The sequence below is a fragment of the Chinchilla lanigera genome, unplaced genomic scaffold (assembly GCF_000276665.1).
Source record: "Chinchilla lanigera isolate Chin_1 unplaced genomic scaffold, ChiLan1.0 scaffold00012, whole genome shotgun sequence".
Classification (NCBI taxonomy): domain Eukaryota; kingdom Metazoa; phylum Chordata; class Mammalia; order Rodentia; family Chinchillidae; genus Chinchilla; species Chinchilla lanigera.
Window position 1 is genome coordinate 25,796,845 of NW_004955413.1, and position 12,857 is coordinate 25,809,701.

At 56.3% G+C, this 12,857-nt stretch overlaps 1 protein-coding gene across 1 annotated transcript in view; it reads left to right on the forward strand.

The window, feature by feature from the left end:
- Positions 1-10,748, forward strand: part of Fam83f (family with sequence similarity 83, member F) — a 32,486-nt gene extending 21,738 nt beyond the window's left edge. The window contains exons 3-5 of the mRNA XM_005379307.2: positions 581-702; positions 2,316-3,010; positions 9,225-10,748. Coding sequence (XP_005379364.1) covers positions 581-702; positions 2,316-3,010; positions 9,225-9,274 — 867 coding nt within the window. The 3' untranslated portion in view covers positions 9,275-10,748. The remainder of the gene's footprint in view (positions 1-580; positions 703-2,315; positions 3,011-9,224) is intronic.
- Positions 10,749-12,857: the final 2,109 nt, after the last annotated feature.

The following is a 12,857-nucleotide window of genomic DNA, read 5'->3' on the forward strand; positions in this document are numbered from 1 at the left end:
AAGTTGTTCCACTAGGGTAAGGGGTGAGCAGGTTCGATGGAGACACCCTCCTCTTCCCCTTCCTCCTCTTCATGCTCCCGCTCCTTCTCCTCTTCCTCCTTTTCCTTCTCTTCCTCTTCTTTTTCCTTCTCCATTTGCCTCCACCCCAGTAGTTCAGGGGCTCAGGTGAAGATAGATTCGAGATCTCAACTCCTTTTCTTCTGTCTAAAGCCATGACTCAGGAACTGATAGCTGCTAAATCACATGCCCAGCTTAATTTGTATCCCAAGGCTGCAGAAGCTTTGGCAGATCTGTCCCATTCCTGGGATGCTCAGCCTGCAGAATTACTGAGTTTGCTGTCAAGTTCAAATTTGGGGCTGTGATTCTCTTCCAAGGAACTTTGGGAAGAGACAGGAAACCCTCTGGGCGTGTCCATGCTCAGAGCTTCAGTGACTTCCTCCTGCTCCCTGTATGGAGTTCACTGAGAAACAGAGAATCCAGACAGGAGTCAGCAGGCAGGGTCCTTGTACAAGGGGGCTCTTCCTCTGCCACAGCACAGGACTGCGACACGAGGCGATAGTGCTTTATCCCTTCTCCACAGAACATCCGCGTCCGCTCTGTGACAGGCGTCGGCTTCTATATGCCCATGGGGAAGATCAAGGGGACTCTGTCATCGAGGTTTCTGATGGTGGATGGTGACAAAGTAGCCACTGGATCCTACAGGTGAATTGGGCCAGGTCAGAGGAGGTAACTTCGTGGTAACTGTTCAGGAAGGTGCTGCACTGGAGCCTCCACAGTCCTGAGTTATTTTATTCTTGTAGTTGTTGATTTCTATTTCAGCCATGACAGTATGTCATGACAAACTGCCTCCTGCTAGTCCTTTCCTCAGCTCTTCTGGTTAATGGATTATTCCAGAAAGAGGGTCAACTCTTTGTGCGCATTTTAAGCGCTGCCTGTTTTTGTTTGTTTGCTTGTTCGTTTTGTGTTCTTGAGGCGGGCTCCCGCAATGTTGTGCAGGCTGGGCTGGAAACTCACTTCTGTAGCCCAGGCTGGCCTCAGACTCGCGGTGCTCCTCCTGCCTCAGCCTCCTGAGTGCTGGGCTGGCAGGCGTGCACCACCACATCCAGCAAACACTGCCTGTTTTTCATGGTCCACAGTAACTAGTTGCATTTTGAAACTAGTTGTTAGGTGGGACAAAGTGGGCAGTAGAATGGACCAGACCCACAAAGAAATTTGAGAGCATGGCAGAGAGGACTGTCTTCAGAGTTTCAATTTTACCAGCTGGGCGTGGTGGTGCACACCTGTAATCCCAGCACTTGGGAGGCTGAGGCAGGAGGATCGTTGTGAGTTCGAGACCAGCCTGAGCTACAAAGAGAGCTCAAGGCCAGCCTAACCTGCATAATGAAACCATTTCAAAAAGTTGAAGAAAAAAATGAATTACCAGACACATGAGAGACCATGTGCAATCTCTGTCCTCTGAGTAAATTAAAATTAGATTAAAAAAAAGGGACCTCAGCACATGAAACAGTTAATAAATGGCATAGGTCCTCTTTCAAGGTTATAGTATGGGCTGTTCTGCAGAAATTAAGTGCTCTAAAAATTCAAAGAACCAGTAAGGAATGGAACAATGTTGACAATTGCAGCAACCCACTGACTGTTTATTAGCTGTGTGTTTGTGCCAGGTACTCAGCTAAATGTTTTATTTGTTACTTCATTTGAGCCTCACAATGCTGAGTTAAGTAATCTCTAACATTTTGTACCCTAGGTCCTTTGAATCCCCTCCACTCCCTTGCTTTTTTTCTTTTTGCCATACTAGGGATTGAGCCCAGAGCTTTTCACACTGAACGTCTTTCTTTTTTTTTTTCTTATTTTTTATTTTGAGACAGTCTCACTAATTTAACTGGGCTTGGTTCAAATTTGCAATCCTCCTGCCTCAGCCTCCCAGAATATTGGAATTACAGGTGTACACCACTACACATGGCTGAGCCCTATTTTTTTTTTTTTTAACAAAGTATACAAAGGCAGAAACCAGGTGTGAATCGAAGCCTTACTTCTCTTGCTGTTCTCCCTAAGTCCATGGCCTATTTTTTGTGTTTGAGGCTCAGACCTACGGAGAGGGTTAAGCTGACAGAGAGAGAGACAGAGAGAGAGAGAGACAGAGAGAGAGAGACAGAGAGAGACAGAGAGAGACAGAGAGAGAGAGAGAGAGAGAATCGGCATTAGGTGGCACAGGCCTTCTGTCCACCGGCAGGCAGTCTGGCTGCAGTGTTGGGGATGATGGGCCGGGCCAGGGACCAGGCTGGCCACACGTCTGCTTTCTCGTCCTCATGTTCCAGGTTCACCTGGAGTTCCTCTTACGTGGACAGGAACCTTCTCCTCCTCCTGACAGGGCAGTACGTTGAGACCTTCGACGTGGAGTTCAGGGAGCTGTACGCCATCTCCGAGGAGGTGAACCTGTTCAAGAACCTGGGCCTGGGAGGAGCCGCGGGCAGACTTGCTCCCAACTACTCCTCCACCGTGGCCCGCAAGCTTATCAACCCCAAGTACGCCCTGGTGGCGGGCAGCCGCCACCCTCCGGGGGAGATGATGCGCTGGGCTGCCCAGCAACAGCGGGGCCCGAGCGGCACCCAAGAGGGGCAGGAGGAGGGCGGCGGAGGTGGCGAATCAGCCCGGCGCCTGGAGAGCTTCCTGAATGACCTGGTCACGGTGGAGCAGCTGCTGCCCCCCGTGGAGCCCATTCCCTCCAGAGAGCTGAGCCGGAAGGATGGTAAGATGGGCTCTCACACGCACATAGACCTGAAGCCCAAGGCCCGAGAGGCACCAGGCCAAAACGGCAAGGGGGAAGCGGCCAACGGGGACGCCGTCCCGACCAAGGAGAGCAAGCGCTTCGGCAGCAGGTTCTTCAGTCGACGGACCAAGAGGCCTGCGGCGTGCAACAGCATGGCCAGCTCCCTGTCCACCGAGACGGTGACCGACAGGGACTTGCTGATGGGGAAGAGGCCCACTGAGGGCTCCAGCACCAACATCTCAGGTGAGGCCTCTTCCCTGGGGCCCGGTGCCACCCCGACCCTTGCGTGGCGCTCGTGGAGGAGTATCGCCTCATGCTCACACGGGCAGCTGGATGGCACGAGCAAGCAGGCTCTGGGTCGGAAGGTCCTCGGTTGCCCCCGCGGCTCTGGCCTGTGTCTCTCTGGTGGCCCTGGACAAGCCATCGCGCTTCCGAGTTCCCTGGGAGGGGAGAGCCGTGTGTGTGTGCCTTGCCCAGGGCTCAGAGCGGCGCTGGTGCGGGCTTGCTGGGAGACAGCTTCCAAACTGGCCTCAGAGCCTCTCGGGCAAATGAAGGTAGCGGAGCACGTTTCTCCTTTGCAGATGAGGAATAAGGGGCCGTAGCTGAGTCCAGGGCTCGTTCCGGCCCATCTTGTTCCTTGCTGGGTCACCATGGGCAGGATCTAACCTGGTTAGACACACCCTACCCATACCTGCGCCCCTGTGGGGCCCCCACCCAGCTTCCTGTTTCTGCTGTCAGTAGTTTGGTTTCCTGGGTTTGTGTGACAAGCAGGCGAGCCCTCTCTGAGAGCTTAATGGCAGTGGTGTCTTTCTGGTCATCTCTCTGGGATCCCTTTGGGGTCCTGGCCTTGATCTCCTTCTCCAGAGCAGTCTCTGGTACGGCCCTTTGCAAAGCTGGTGGTGCCCCAGTATCCCTGAATGGAAAGGGTGTCAGTGTTGAGATTGCCCCTCCGTGGCTGCGGGGCTGTGTGGCAGTGAGCTGAGCTCCTCAGCTGGCCAGGTACATGGGAGCCAGGGCCTGAGGTCTCGTCCTGGGCAGCCTCAGGGCTCCAGGACTCAGCTGTCTTCACAACCCTAATTTGAGCTGATTCTAAGTGACTGAAAAGCAGGGAAGCAGCCACTTCTCCGGTGCTCATTCCCAGCACCTGCTCCCAGGCTGTGCGCGTAGATGTTCGCTCGTTCGGGTTAGAGCAGACCTGGGGGTCTCTGGCATCGGGACAGTGGGAGCACCCGGACCTTCCCACACCCTTCTGAGCAGCTCTGTGGGCCAGGCCCTGTGTAGGTGCTCACCCCTTTCATCCTCAGATAACACCTCAAGCCCTTCAGAGGAGGAAGGAGTGGTCCCAGGGCACAAGAAGTGGTCATAGGCCAGGACCCAAACACTGTCCTGTCGAAGGAAGGCGGTTTGCCCTGTCCCCATTCCCCGCTGGGCTCCCCGGCTCCCCTGACGTCCGACGCTGCTCTGCACCTCCTATTGGAAGGAGGGTTGCCATGGTGAACACCTGGCAGGAAAGAGGAGGGGATGAGCCCAGCCACAAAGGGGCTGATTCCCAAGTCCTGCCTGGAAGTGAGGTAGAAGCTTTCTCTTCTCTCAGCCCCTCACCCGGAGGCAGTTTCCATAGAAACGCAAGGCCCATTGTCTCGTCCCTTCCAGCCACCTCTCCCTGTTGCTCAGCCTCGGGTTCCCCGACTGGGATGACTTCGGCGGGTGCAGCCACTCTCGCTCACCTCTGAGTGTTTGCACATGGTGCGCTGGAGCCAGCTAAGCAGGCCGGACCGTACCCTCAGGAGGCCCCTCTCAGAGCGCCTGCACCTGGGCAGAGCCAGAAGGGCACGGCAAGAGTGGCTGGCACATGTAGTCAGGAAGGCCGTGTTACCTCCCGAGGGCGTGTGTCCAGCACAGCCGCTGCCCGCCTGCCCCAGATCCGGTTCCTCAGGGCGCTTCTCCTCCTCTGTTTCTCTCTTCCCCAGAGGCAGGAAGAGAAGCTGGGCTCACTGTTCGTCACCTCCGCCTCCCCAACACTGGGCACAGCCAGGCTGCCGCAGTGCCTCCCTGCAGGCAGCAACTGAGTCCAGGCCGCGTGTGTGAGAGGGCCGGGCTCCCAACAGCAGGGCCCCGTGGAGGGAGGTAGTAATCCTAGACCACCTGATGCTGTCACCCCATCCAAGAACGGTACCCGCTTCCCTGGGGAACATTTGCAATGCCATTGGGACAGACACCACCCCCTTCCCCTGCTCATGACAAACTGTCCTTGCACGCTGGAAATGTCCCTCCCCTCCCTGGGTGAGCTAAGGAGCTTTTCCAAGGTCCCTTGGAGTAGATTTTCACCTCGTCCTAATCTTTGTGCCCTCTCATCAAGAAAGGATGTGGGTTGATGACAGGGCTGGTGAGAGAGAAAAAGCCGAGAGCTGACAGCCTGTAAAATTGCTTGATAAGAAGTATATAGTTGTCAAACAGTATGCAAATTTTTGCAAACCCAGGTGTGGCCCTTGGGAGAACCTCCCAGAAACTGCTGCCTTCGGGGCTGGGGGGGTGGGGGAGGGGGGGGCACAGCTTGGTGGTGTGAAGGTTCGAAGCTCCCTCTAGTGGTGGAGGCTGGGCATCTTTTCCTTTTGTCTTCACTCTGCTAGACCTTGCTCCTGTGCTGGGCCACCTTACACCTTCCCTCCCACCTGCCTGCCACCTGCTTCCACCCAGGAGCTCAGGACAGGCTGTCTGAGGGAAAGATCCCCAACTTCAGGGAGGAGCAGTCAGTGGGTGGCCTTGTTATGAAAATACCATGAGGAGGCCAGGCATGATGGTGCATGTCTATAATTCCAGCCCAGGGAGGCTGAGGCAGGAGGATCTCCAGTTTGAGGTCCCACCTGGGCAACTTAATGAGACTCTCTCTCAAAAATATAAAGGGTTGTGGATGAAGATCAGTGACATAGTGCTGCTGGGTTTGATTCCTGCTACCACAAAGGGGTCAGTATCACTTGGACTAGGCTGAAGACTAACAAGATCTTCCCATGCATTTCTCCAATATAGAGTGTCCTCAGACCAACAGGCAGTGCTGCCCCACAGAGGAGGCTCAGGCAAGGCTCTGCCCTCAGGAAGTCAACGGGCTAAAGGAGGAGGTTCTAGGTGCTATGCATGAAACACCACCTCCACACTCCTGCGGGTCTCTGGGAAATGGCCAACGTTTTTAAGAAAGATGCATTGTGAGATGTTTTGGTCTGAAAGCCTCCTGCCTGACCCCTGACCTTCAGAGAGGGGAGCCTATGTCTAGGCCCTCCCAGGGAGCAACGGTGGCTGTTTCCGAAAGTGAGGGCTGACACTGTTGCCCTGTATCTTTTAAAAACTGGAAGGGCAGGAGCCCCAAGTGCTGGCTGGACCCTCTCTGCTGGTATTCTGCCAGCTGAGAGGGAGGCAAGGGTGGGGCCTTTTCTCCCAAGTGGTCTCCAAGATGACCTGCGTTAGCCATGCCTTTCCCGAAGGCTCCTGGGTCCCCCTGTTTTGTATGTGGCCCACTCTGCCGACAGTAGAGTCTGGCTTCATAGAGCTATGGCTTCCGGCTCTCAGATTCAGTGATTTCACACTCTCCTGTGTCGTCCAGGAACTAGAGGGTGCTGAAGGTCAGCGATGTCTCTCCTGGAAATCTGGGTCCCTGTCAGAGAGGGACTATGAGATGGCCTGGGGAGTGCTCGCTGGGCTCGGCTCCGTGCAGACCCAGTGGACCCCGTTCCAGGGCACATCTTCTCATGTGGTACTTGGCAAGGCAGAGTTTCAGAATTCGGCCTTGCCCCTGAGCATCCGGGTCAGGCCCCAGCTGGGGTGTGGGAGCTTCTGTCCGAGCTAATGATTCTGAACCCAGTTACCAGTGGAGGTTCTGATGGCACAGCACCCTCCAGGTGACTGACCCACCCAGCTTCAGAGGAGAGGCAGGGCTGCTTACTCTTGCTGGCTGATGTCAGACTCCTTTCTAGTTTCTCTCGGCTGGCCAGGGCTTCCATCACCTGGCCAGGTGAGTGGGGACGCACAGGTCACCCATGCTGCTGTTGTTCCTGCTGTTGTTAGTATTGGCATAAACCCCAAGTAGCTTGCTGTCGCCTAATCATTCATTTTCCCCATTAAATGTAGGTCTGTGAAATGTGTGCTCTGTGCCAGGCACTGCTCTAAGTTCCTGTGCAGGAGGGGGCAGAATGAGTGAAGTCCCTCTCATCCAGGGCGGGTCACGCTGGGGAGAGCTGGGGGCACGGGAGAGGAAGGACCATTTTATAAAAGGCCAGCAGGGAAAGCCTCTCTAACCAAGCAGCAGTGCAACAGAGGCTGCTGGAGGGACAGAGCCATGTGGACATCAGGGAAAGGCGCTTTCAAACAAAGGGAATGTGAAGCCCTGAGAGCTATAAGAAGAGAGGACCCTGTTGTCCTTGCTATAAACATCCACCTTGATGTCCCTTTCCTTCCTGTCTCCCACATCCCCTTGCTTCCCAGCTGTAGTCACAAATGCCCTAGCCTGCCACACCCCAACCCTTCCGTCACACCACTGTGCATTTATGGCCCTGTCCTCCCACTCTGCAACCACACGTGCAGTCTCATTTCAGTGTCACCTCCCTCTGAGCTTGACATTGTCTCATAAGCCTTCTTCAGGCCACCTCACCCTTGCCACACATAGTTTGTAAAATATATATTAAAAAAAAAAAGCATTCTAAGGAGGCGGGTGGTGTTCATATAATTCTTCCCCACTGATCTGAACTGCTCTGATTTGCCTGCCCATGGCAGACTCCAGTAAGTGAGCATTGATGGAACAACGGAACATAAAGAATTTTCCAACCAGTTTCTCCTTCAGAGGCATGGAAATGAATTCTGAGGATAAGGGATCTCTCCAGGCTTGCATCCAGCCCGATGAATTGAGGGGGCAGGTCGTGCTGAAGGCAGAGGTCTCTAGGAAGGAGCTGGGTGTTACCCAGGCTGGAGCTACAACCCCACCCACACAGCATCCCTGTTCCCTGACCCCCAGAGCTGCACCCCCGGCCCTGCGTCTGGAGCCAGAGATCGATTTTTTTTTTACCTGCCTCCAAAACGTTGCTGCCTCTGGGGAGGAACTCAGTGTCTGCTCAGTAGGCCAAGCAAATAGAACAGGCCACTGAGGAGCGCAGAGTGGGGACACTGCGTCCATTGCAGCAGTGAGGGGTTCTGGGGCAGCAGAATGCAGTGACTTCAGCAGAGCCACGCCAGATGCAGCCCTCAGCGCTGCTGCCAAAGGTGACCCCCCTCCACTCCCTGCTGCCCCTCGGCAGCCACCTGCACGAGTCTGGGGGACACCGGGCAGGGGCTTGGCTGGGTTTGCAGTAGGTCCCATGGAGTGAGTTCAGTCTGGCCTGGACACAGCATTGGCGAACACAACACAGTCTGCGGGCCTGAGTGGTGGCCCTGCAGGAAGACGGAATGGAGAGGGGGGAGGCTGCAGAACCAAGGCCCCGAGCCCAGCTCTGTTCTGTGTCTCTCTTGCTAACAGCCCAGAAGAGAAGGCAGACGCTGCCTTAATTAAATTCACAGCTGAAGTGACATTGGAAGATGGTGTGAGCGCCAGGGAGACAGCCCTTGCAGTGTAGGGAGGAGCCCACAGGAAATAACACCAGCAGCCTCCACCTGGAGAGGTGTCCCACGCTCTGAGGACATGAGCCCTGCCTCAAACAGTCTGAGGCCGCAAGGGCCCGAGGTGTCAGGTCTGCCTCACAGCTTCCGCTCCATCCTGCCATAGGTCAGAGAGCAGGAATCAGCCACAGAAACTGCGGGCCGCGTGGCAGGATCGTGAAGGAAGTGGAAATGGGTGCTGAGGCCCAGGGAAATGGAAAAAGGAGCCGCTGTGCCTGGAGCCGCAGCCTGCACCGCTCGCTCCCTGCCCTCTGCCTAGTTGCCCCCTCACTGAGTGTTGCTGGCCCCACCAGAGGTGCCGCTTTTCCCCTTCCAAGCCGGCGCCTGTGCAGCAGACGGAGCTGAGACTGGACTGGTAGCCAGGCCCTGGCATTGTCACTGGTGGGCTCTGGGAGCAGGACCCACGGCCTCTGCTGTGGAACAAAGCGAAAGATCCTGGCTCACAGCGTGGCCACCACTGAGGGTGGATCACTGGAGAGCTCAAAGCTGCTCAGGATCTTAACTACGGGCAATGACAGTCTTAGCACAGCTTCTAAGTCACTGGAGTCCCTTCTCCGTCTTTCTTTGGTCAGGAGACAACAGGCCTCTTGCAGTCCCAACCCACGATGATCCTGCTGTGGCTGTCAAGGCAGGAAGAGTCTTTTCTTTTGCTTCCCTAGGTGTCCCGCTGAGCTGGTTTCCAGATCAGCAGCTTGGAAGGGAACCAGTAGCCCTCGACCCCCAAGTTGAGGTGCAAACAGAGTTCAGGATAGGGGCCGGAGGCAAATCCACTGAGCATCTCACTGATGTCCTTCCCTGCCTGTGTTCCTCGTCTCTGCAGGTAAAACAAGTCCCACTCCTGGCAAGCCCAGCAATTGCGTGATTTCCTGAGCCACAGGAGACCTGTGGATGGCCATCTGTCCTGCCCTGTGCTGTGAAGAGCGCAGGGCTCAATCTGCAACAGTTTGCACACTGAACACCGACCAGCCTCGGGGCCTGGACTCCAGATGAGAGGCTCTGGGGCATCTCAAGACCATCACGTGCCTCCGTCAGACGGCCAGAGACCAGGCAGATGCCACTGCCGCCATGTTTACATGATGTGGAAGCTTGACTAGCGTCCACTCTCCTTTAGGCTAACCGCCCCCCACTGGGCCAGCCCCAGAGCTGCAGGTCCCCCAGTGGAACAAGGGCCACTACTTCTTATGCTTCAGTGAGATGAGGTCTGCAGGGCAGCCTCAGCCACCTGGCTTCCCCTCTCCTGGGCTTCCTACTGCTTTCTTACCCCCCAGAGCGGGCAGAAGGAAGGGAAGAGGATGGGGCTCTGAGGTCAGGGATCCCGAGTTCCAGTTTTGCTCCAGCCACAGGACACAAGGTGGAAGCTGTCCCAGGACCCCCAGGGCGCTGGCTGCTGTCACCTACCTGGCCCAGTCTCCACAGGCTCCTGCACCAGACTGAGTGCAATGGGGAAAGGATTTGACACTGCCAGTTTGGGAGCCCCTTTCCCTTGCTCTGTGCCACCCTGGCAGGCTCTGCCTGGGTGCCGCAAGCTTCCTGGGCCAGTGCCTGCCGTGAGCCTCCATGGGGTTCTTAGGGTGCCCTTCCCTGGACCTGCCCATCCCCTCAGTAAGGCTTGGGTTTGCAGCCTAATGAAGGGAGAGAGACGAGGCAGGAGTGGGGGCCGCTGGGTGCCCAGGACAAGAGTATCTGCCCCTTCCTCCCCAGATGGTCCTTGGTCCCTTTCACCCTCCAGGACTTCCCCAGTTACGTGTCAGCCAGAGACCAGCCTTAGCCCCCTGCGAAAAGTCAGGCTATAACATGGTGCTGGGCAAGGGCAAGCAGTAAATGATCGCACGCACGCACACACTCACACTCACACTCACACACTCAGGTGACCGGTACTGGCTGAGCCAGGTGAATGGACCATGGAGGAACTGTCCAGCTGAGGGCTCTGAGCCGGCCCTCCCCGTCAGGCGGCGTGCTGGAGGGACAAAGGGCTGAAGCGTCCCAGGGAAGGGCCACATGGCGGCCTTTGTCAGCTTCTGCCCTCTGAGCCGAGCTCTTGTCCCTCTTCTCTCCTTATGAAAAGCACTGGGACACCACCCATTCTGAGGAAAGGACACAGATGTCTACAGGACAGCTGATGACAGGCAGGGAGGGGCACACGGGTTGGCAAGTCTGGGGCCTTGGCGGAGAGTCAGGTCTCCCCAGGGGCAGGGGGAGCAGGGGAAGGGAAGGCGAGCCTGACCCCAGGGCCTTGTCTTGCCCCTGAGGCCCGCTCCCAGCTGTGTGGGGAGGGACCCTGACCCACCTCCCCCAGCCTTCTTGAGGATTAAACACTTCTGGGAAATGCTTCCTCATGCACCAAGGCCTGTCTGCATGGCGCGTCCTTATTCGGGAGGGGAAGGGTGGGTGAGGGTGACGTGGGGGAGGGCTGCTACACCTTGAAGATACGGGACCCGAGGCGCCTGGATTGTAGTGGAGGGAAGGAATTGCCCTTGGAATGGAGGTTGGCACCTTGGCCTCAGAAGAGGCCGTTCTGCTGAGCCCTTGTGCTCCCCTGGGACAGAACCTGGCCTGCTATATCCCTCTCTCCCTACAACCAAGTTTAGCCCCCAGACCTAGGAGGATCCCAGTGGAAGGTCCAAGTCACTGCACCCTTGATCTAGGCCCTCCCTTCTGCCTCAGTTTCTCCACATGCCAAGATGAGGTTATTCTCACTTTCTGCAGCAAGGAAGAGGAACCAACTCAGTGCTGGGCAGAGCGCTGGCCCGCAGTGGGGCCCCTTTCCCCTTCAGCCTGCTTCCTCATTTCTACAGAGGATGGGTGACACGGCCTCTGCCCCCTGCAGCCCTGAAATCCTTGTGAAAGGGGCTACAGCGCGAAGACTGCTAAGGATCTCATCCTGAAACAGCTCGGAACGTTTGCTTGGCGGCTTAAGCTCTGGCCCGCTGTTCTGGTCTGGCTTCTCTGTCTCGAGTGCCTCTGCCCTCTGTTGCAGCACTTGCTCGTGACATCTTGGGTACCTCTGGCCTCCCCGGGTGGGTGGCAAGTTCAGGGCTGGAGGGCGCCCTCTGCCGCAGCATCCTCAGCCCGGCAGCCTCGGAAGGGCTCTAGGCAGGCAGGATGAAAGGGCGCTCACAGGGCCCCCTCTGGCTTTGTGCTCCCACCCCGCCCACTGCCTGCCACCTTCCCCCGAGTCCAGCCTCTGTGCAGCCCTGGGGAGGGCCACCCTCCCGGGAGCTGAGGCCTCTTGCACTGCTGCCCACCTGGCCTCTGCTCCATCCCGGCAGGAAGTGCAGGACTCCTCCTGCCTGGCGCTGGGAGGCTGTTCTTTGAGGTTTGGCAAAACGGCCTTGTATCAGTCTGTTCTCCGGGTATGATTATGGTCAGCCCTATCCCTGATTCCATCCAAGACAGCCTCTTCCCAGCTCAGTACCCTGCACCTCAAAAGGACTTTATAGACCACAGAGGAGGCCTGGAGGTGTGGAGGGAGCTGGCCACAGAAAGGGAATGGCTCCTTTATTTTCTCCTTGGCATGCAGGGTTTTTTTTTTATTTATTGAGCACCTACTATATGGCCAGTCACTGCTGAATGCTTTAGTCATATGCAGGTTTCAAACTAAGAACACCTCAGGGAAGTCCCTGTGTAAAGTCAACAGTTTTCCCATGTATTGAGGGTTTGGGCCACATGGAATATGTTATCTGCATTTTTCAGATAAGGCTCTCCCTGCATCCCCATCTGAGCTCGGGCTTGCAGCACCAGTGACACGAGAGCTGTGCAATCCTCTGCTGGGGGAGGGGCATTGGTATTCCGTACAGGGTGTTTCTCAGGTCTACCAACTACATGCCAGTAGCACCCCTGCAGACGAGGCAATCAAAATATCTGCAAGCATTATCACATGCCCCCCAGGTTTGGACATAAAAACACCCTCCATTTAGGGCTCCTGCTCTCCACTTTGTGGCCACAAAGGTAGCTCTGGAAAGCACTTCCACCTGCTCTCTCTCTCTCTCTCTCTCTGTGCACCTGACAGGGGCTTCGGCCCAGACAGGTCGGCTGACTTGCCTGAGATTTTTGGTTTCCGGGACAGTGGTGAAAAAAAACGGCGTCTTCCCCCTTTGTCCTAGTTACCTTGCTTAGCTCTTTGCCGCCTCGTTCTCCCCAGAACAGGTGTGTTTATGTGCACACACCTGCCTGATTTCACTCTGCTCCCCGTCAGGTTTTCTCCCAATCTGTTCTTTCCTTCAGTCTCAGCTGCCTCCCACACAGCATGGGTTGAGCCCGTGTGCGCCCGACGGCAGCCCCCTCCCAAAGCAGCTGGGGCTGACAGGAGGACACCTCTAAACTCAAGTCAGGCCGGTGGGACTTGCCACCTGGCTGTCACAACCACGGTGTGAGTAAGCATCAGCAAAGTCCCTAAGCAGATAATTAGCCCTGCCGTGAGCCGTGGATCATGGAGCACGTTTATTAGCTGTTC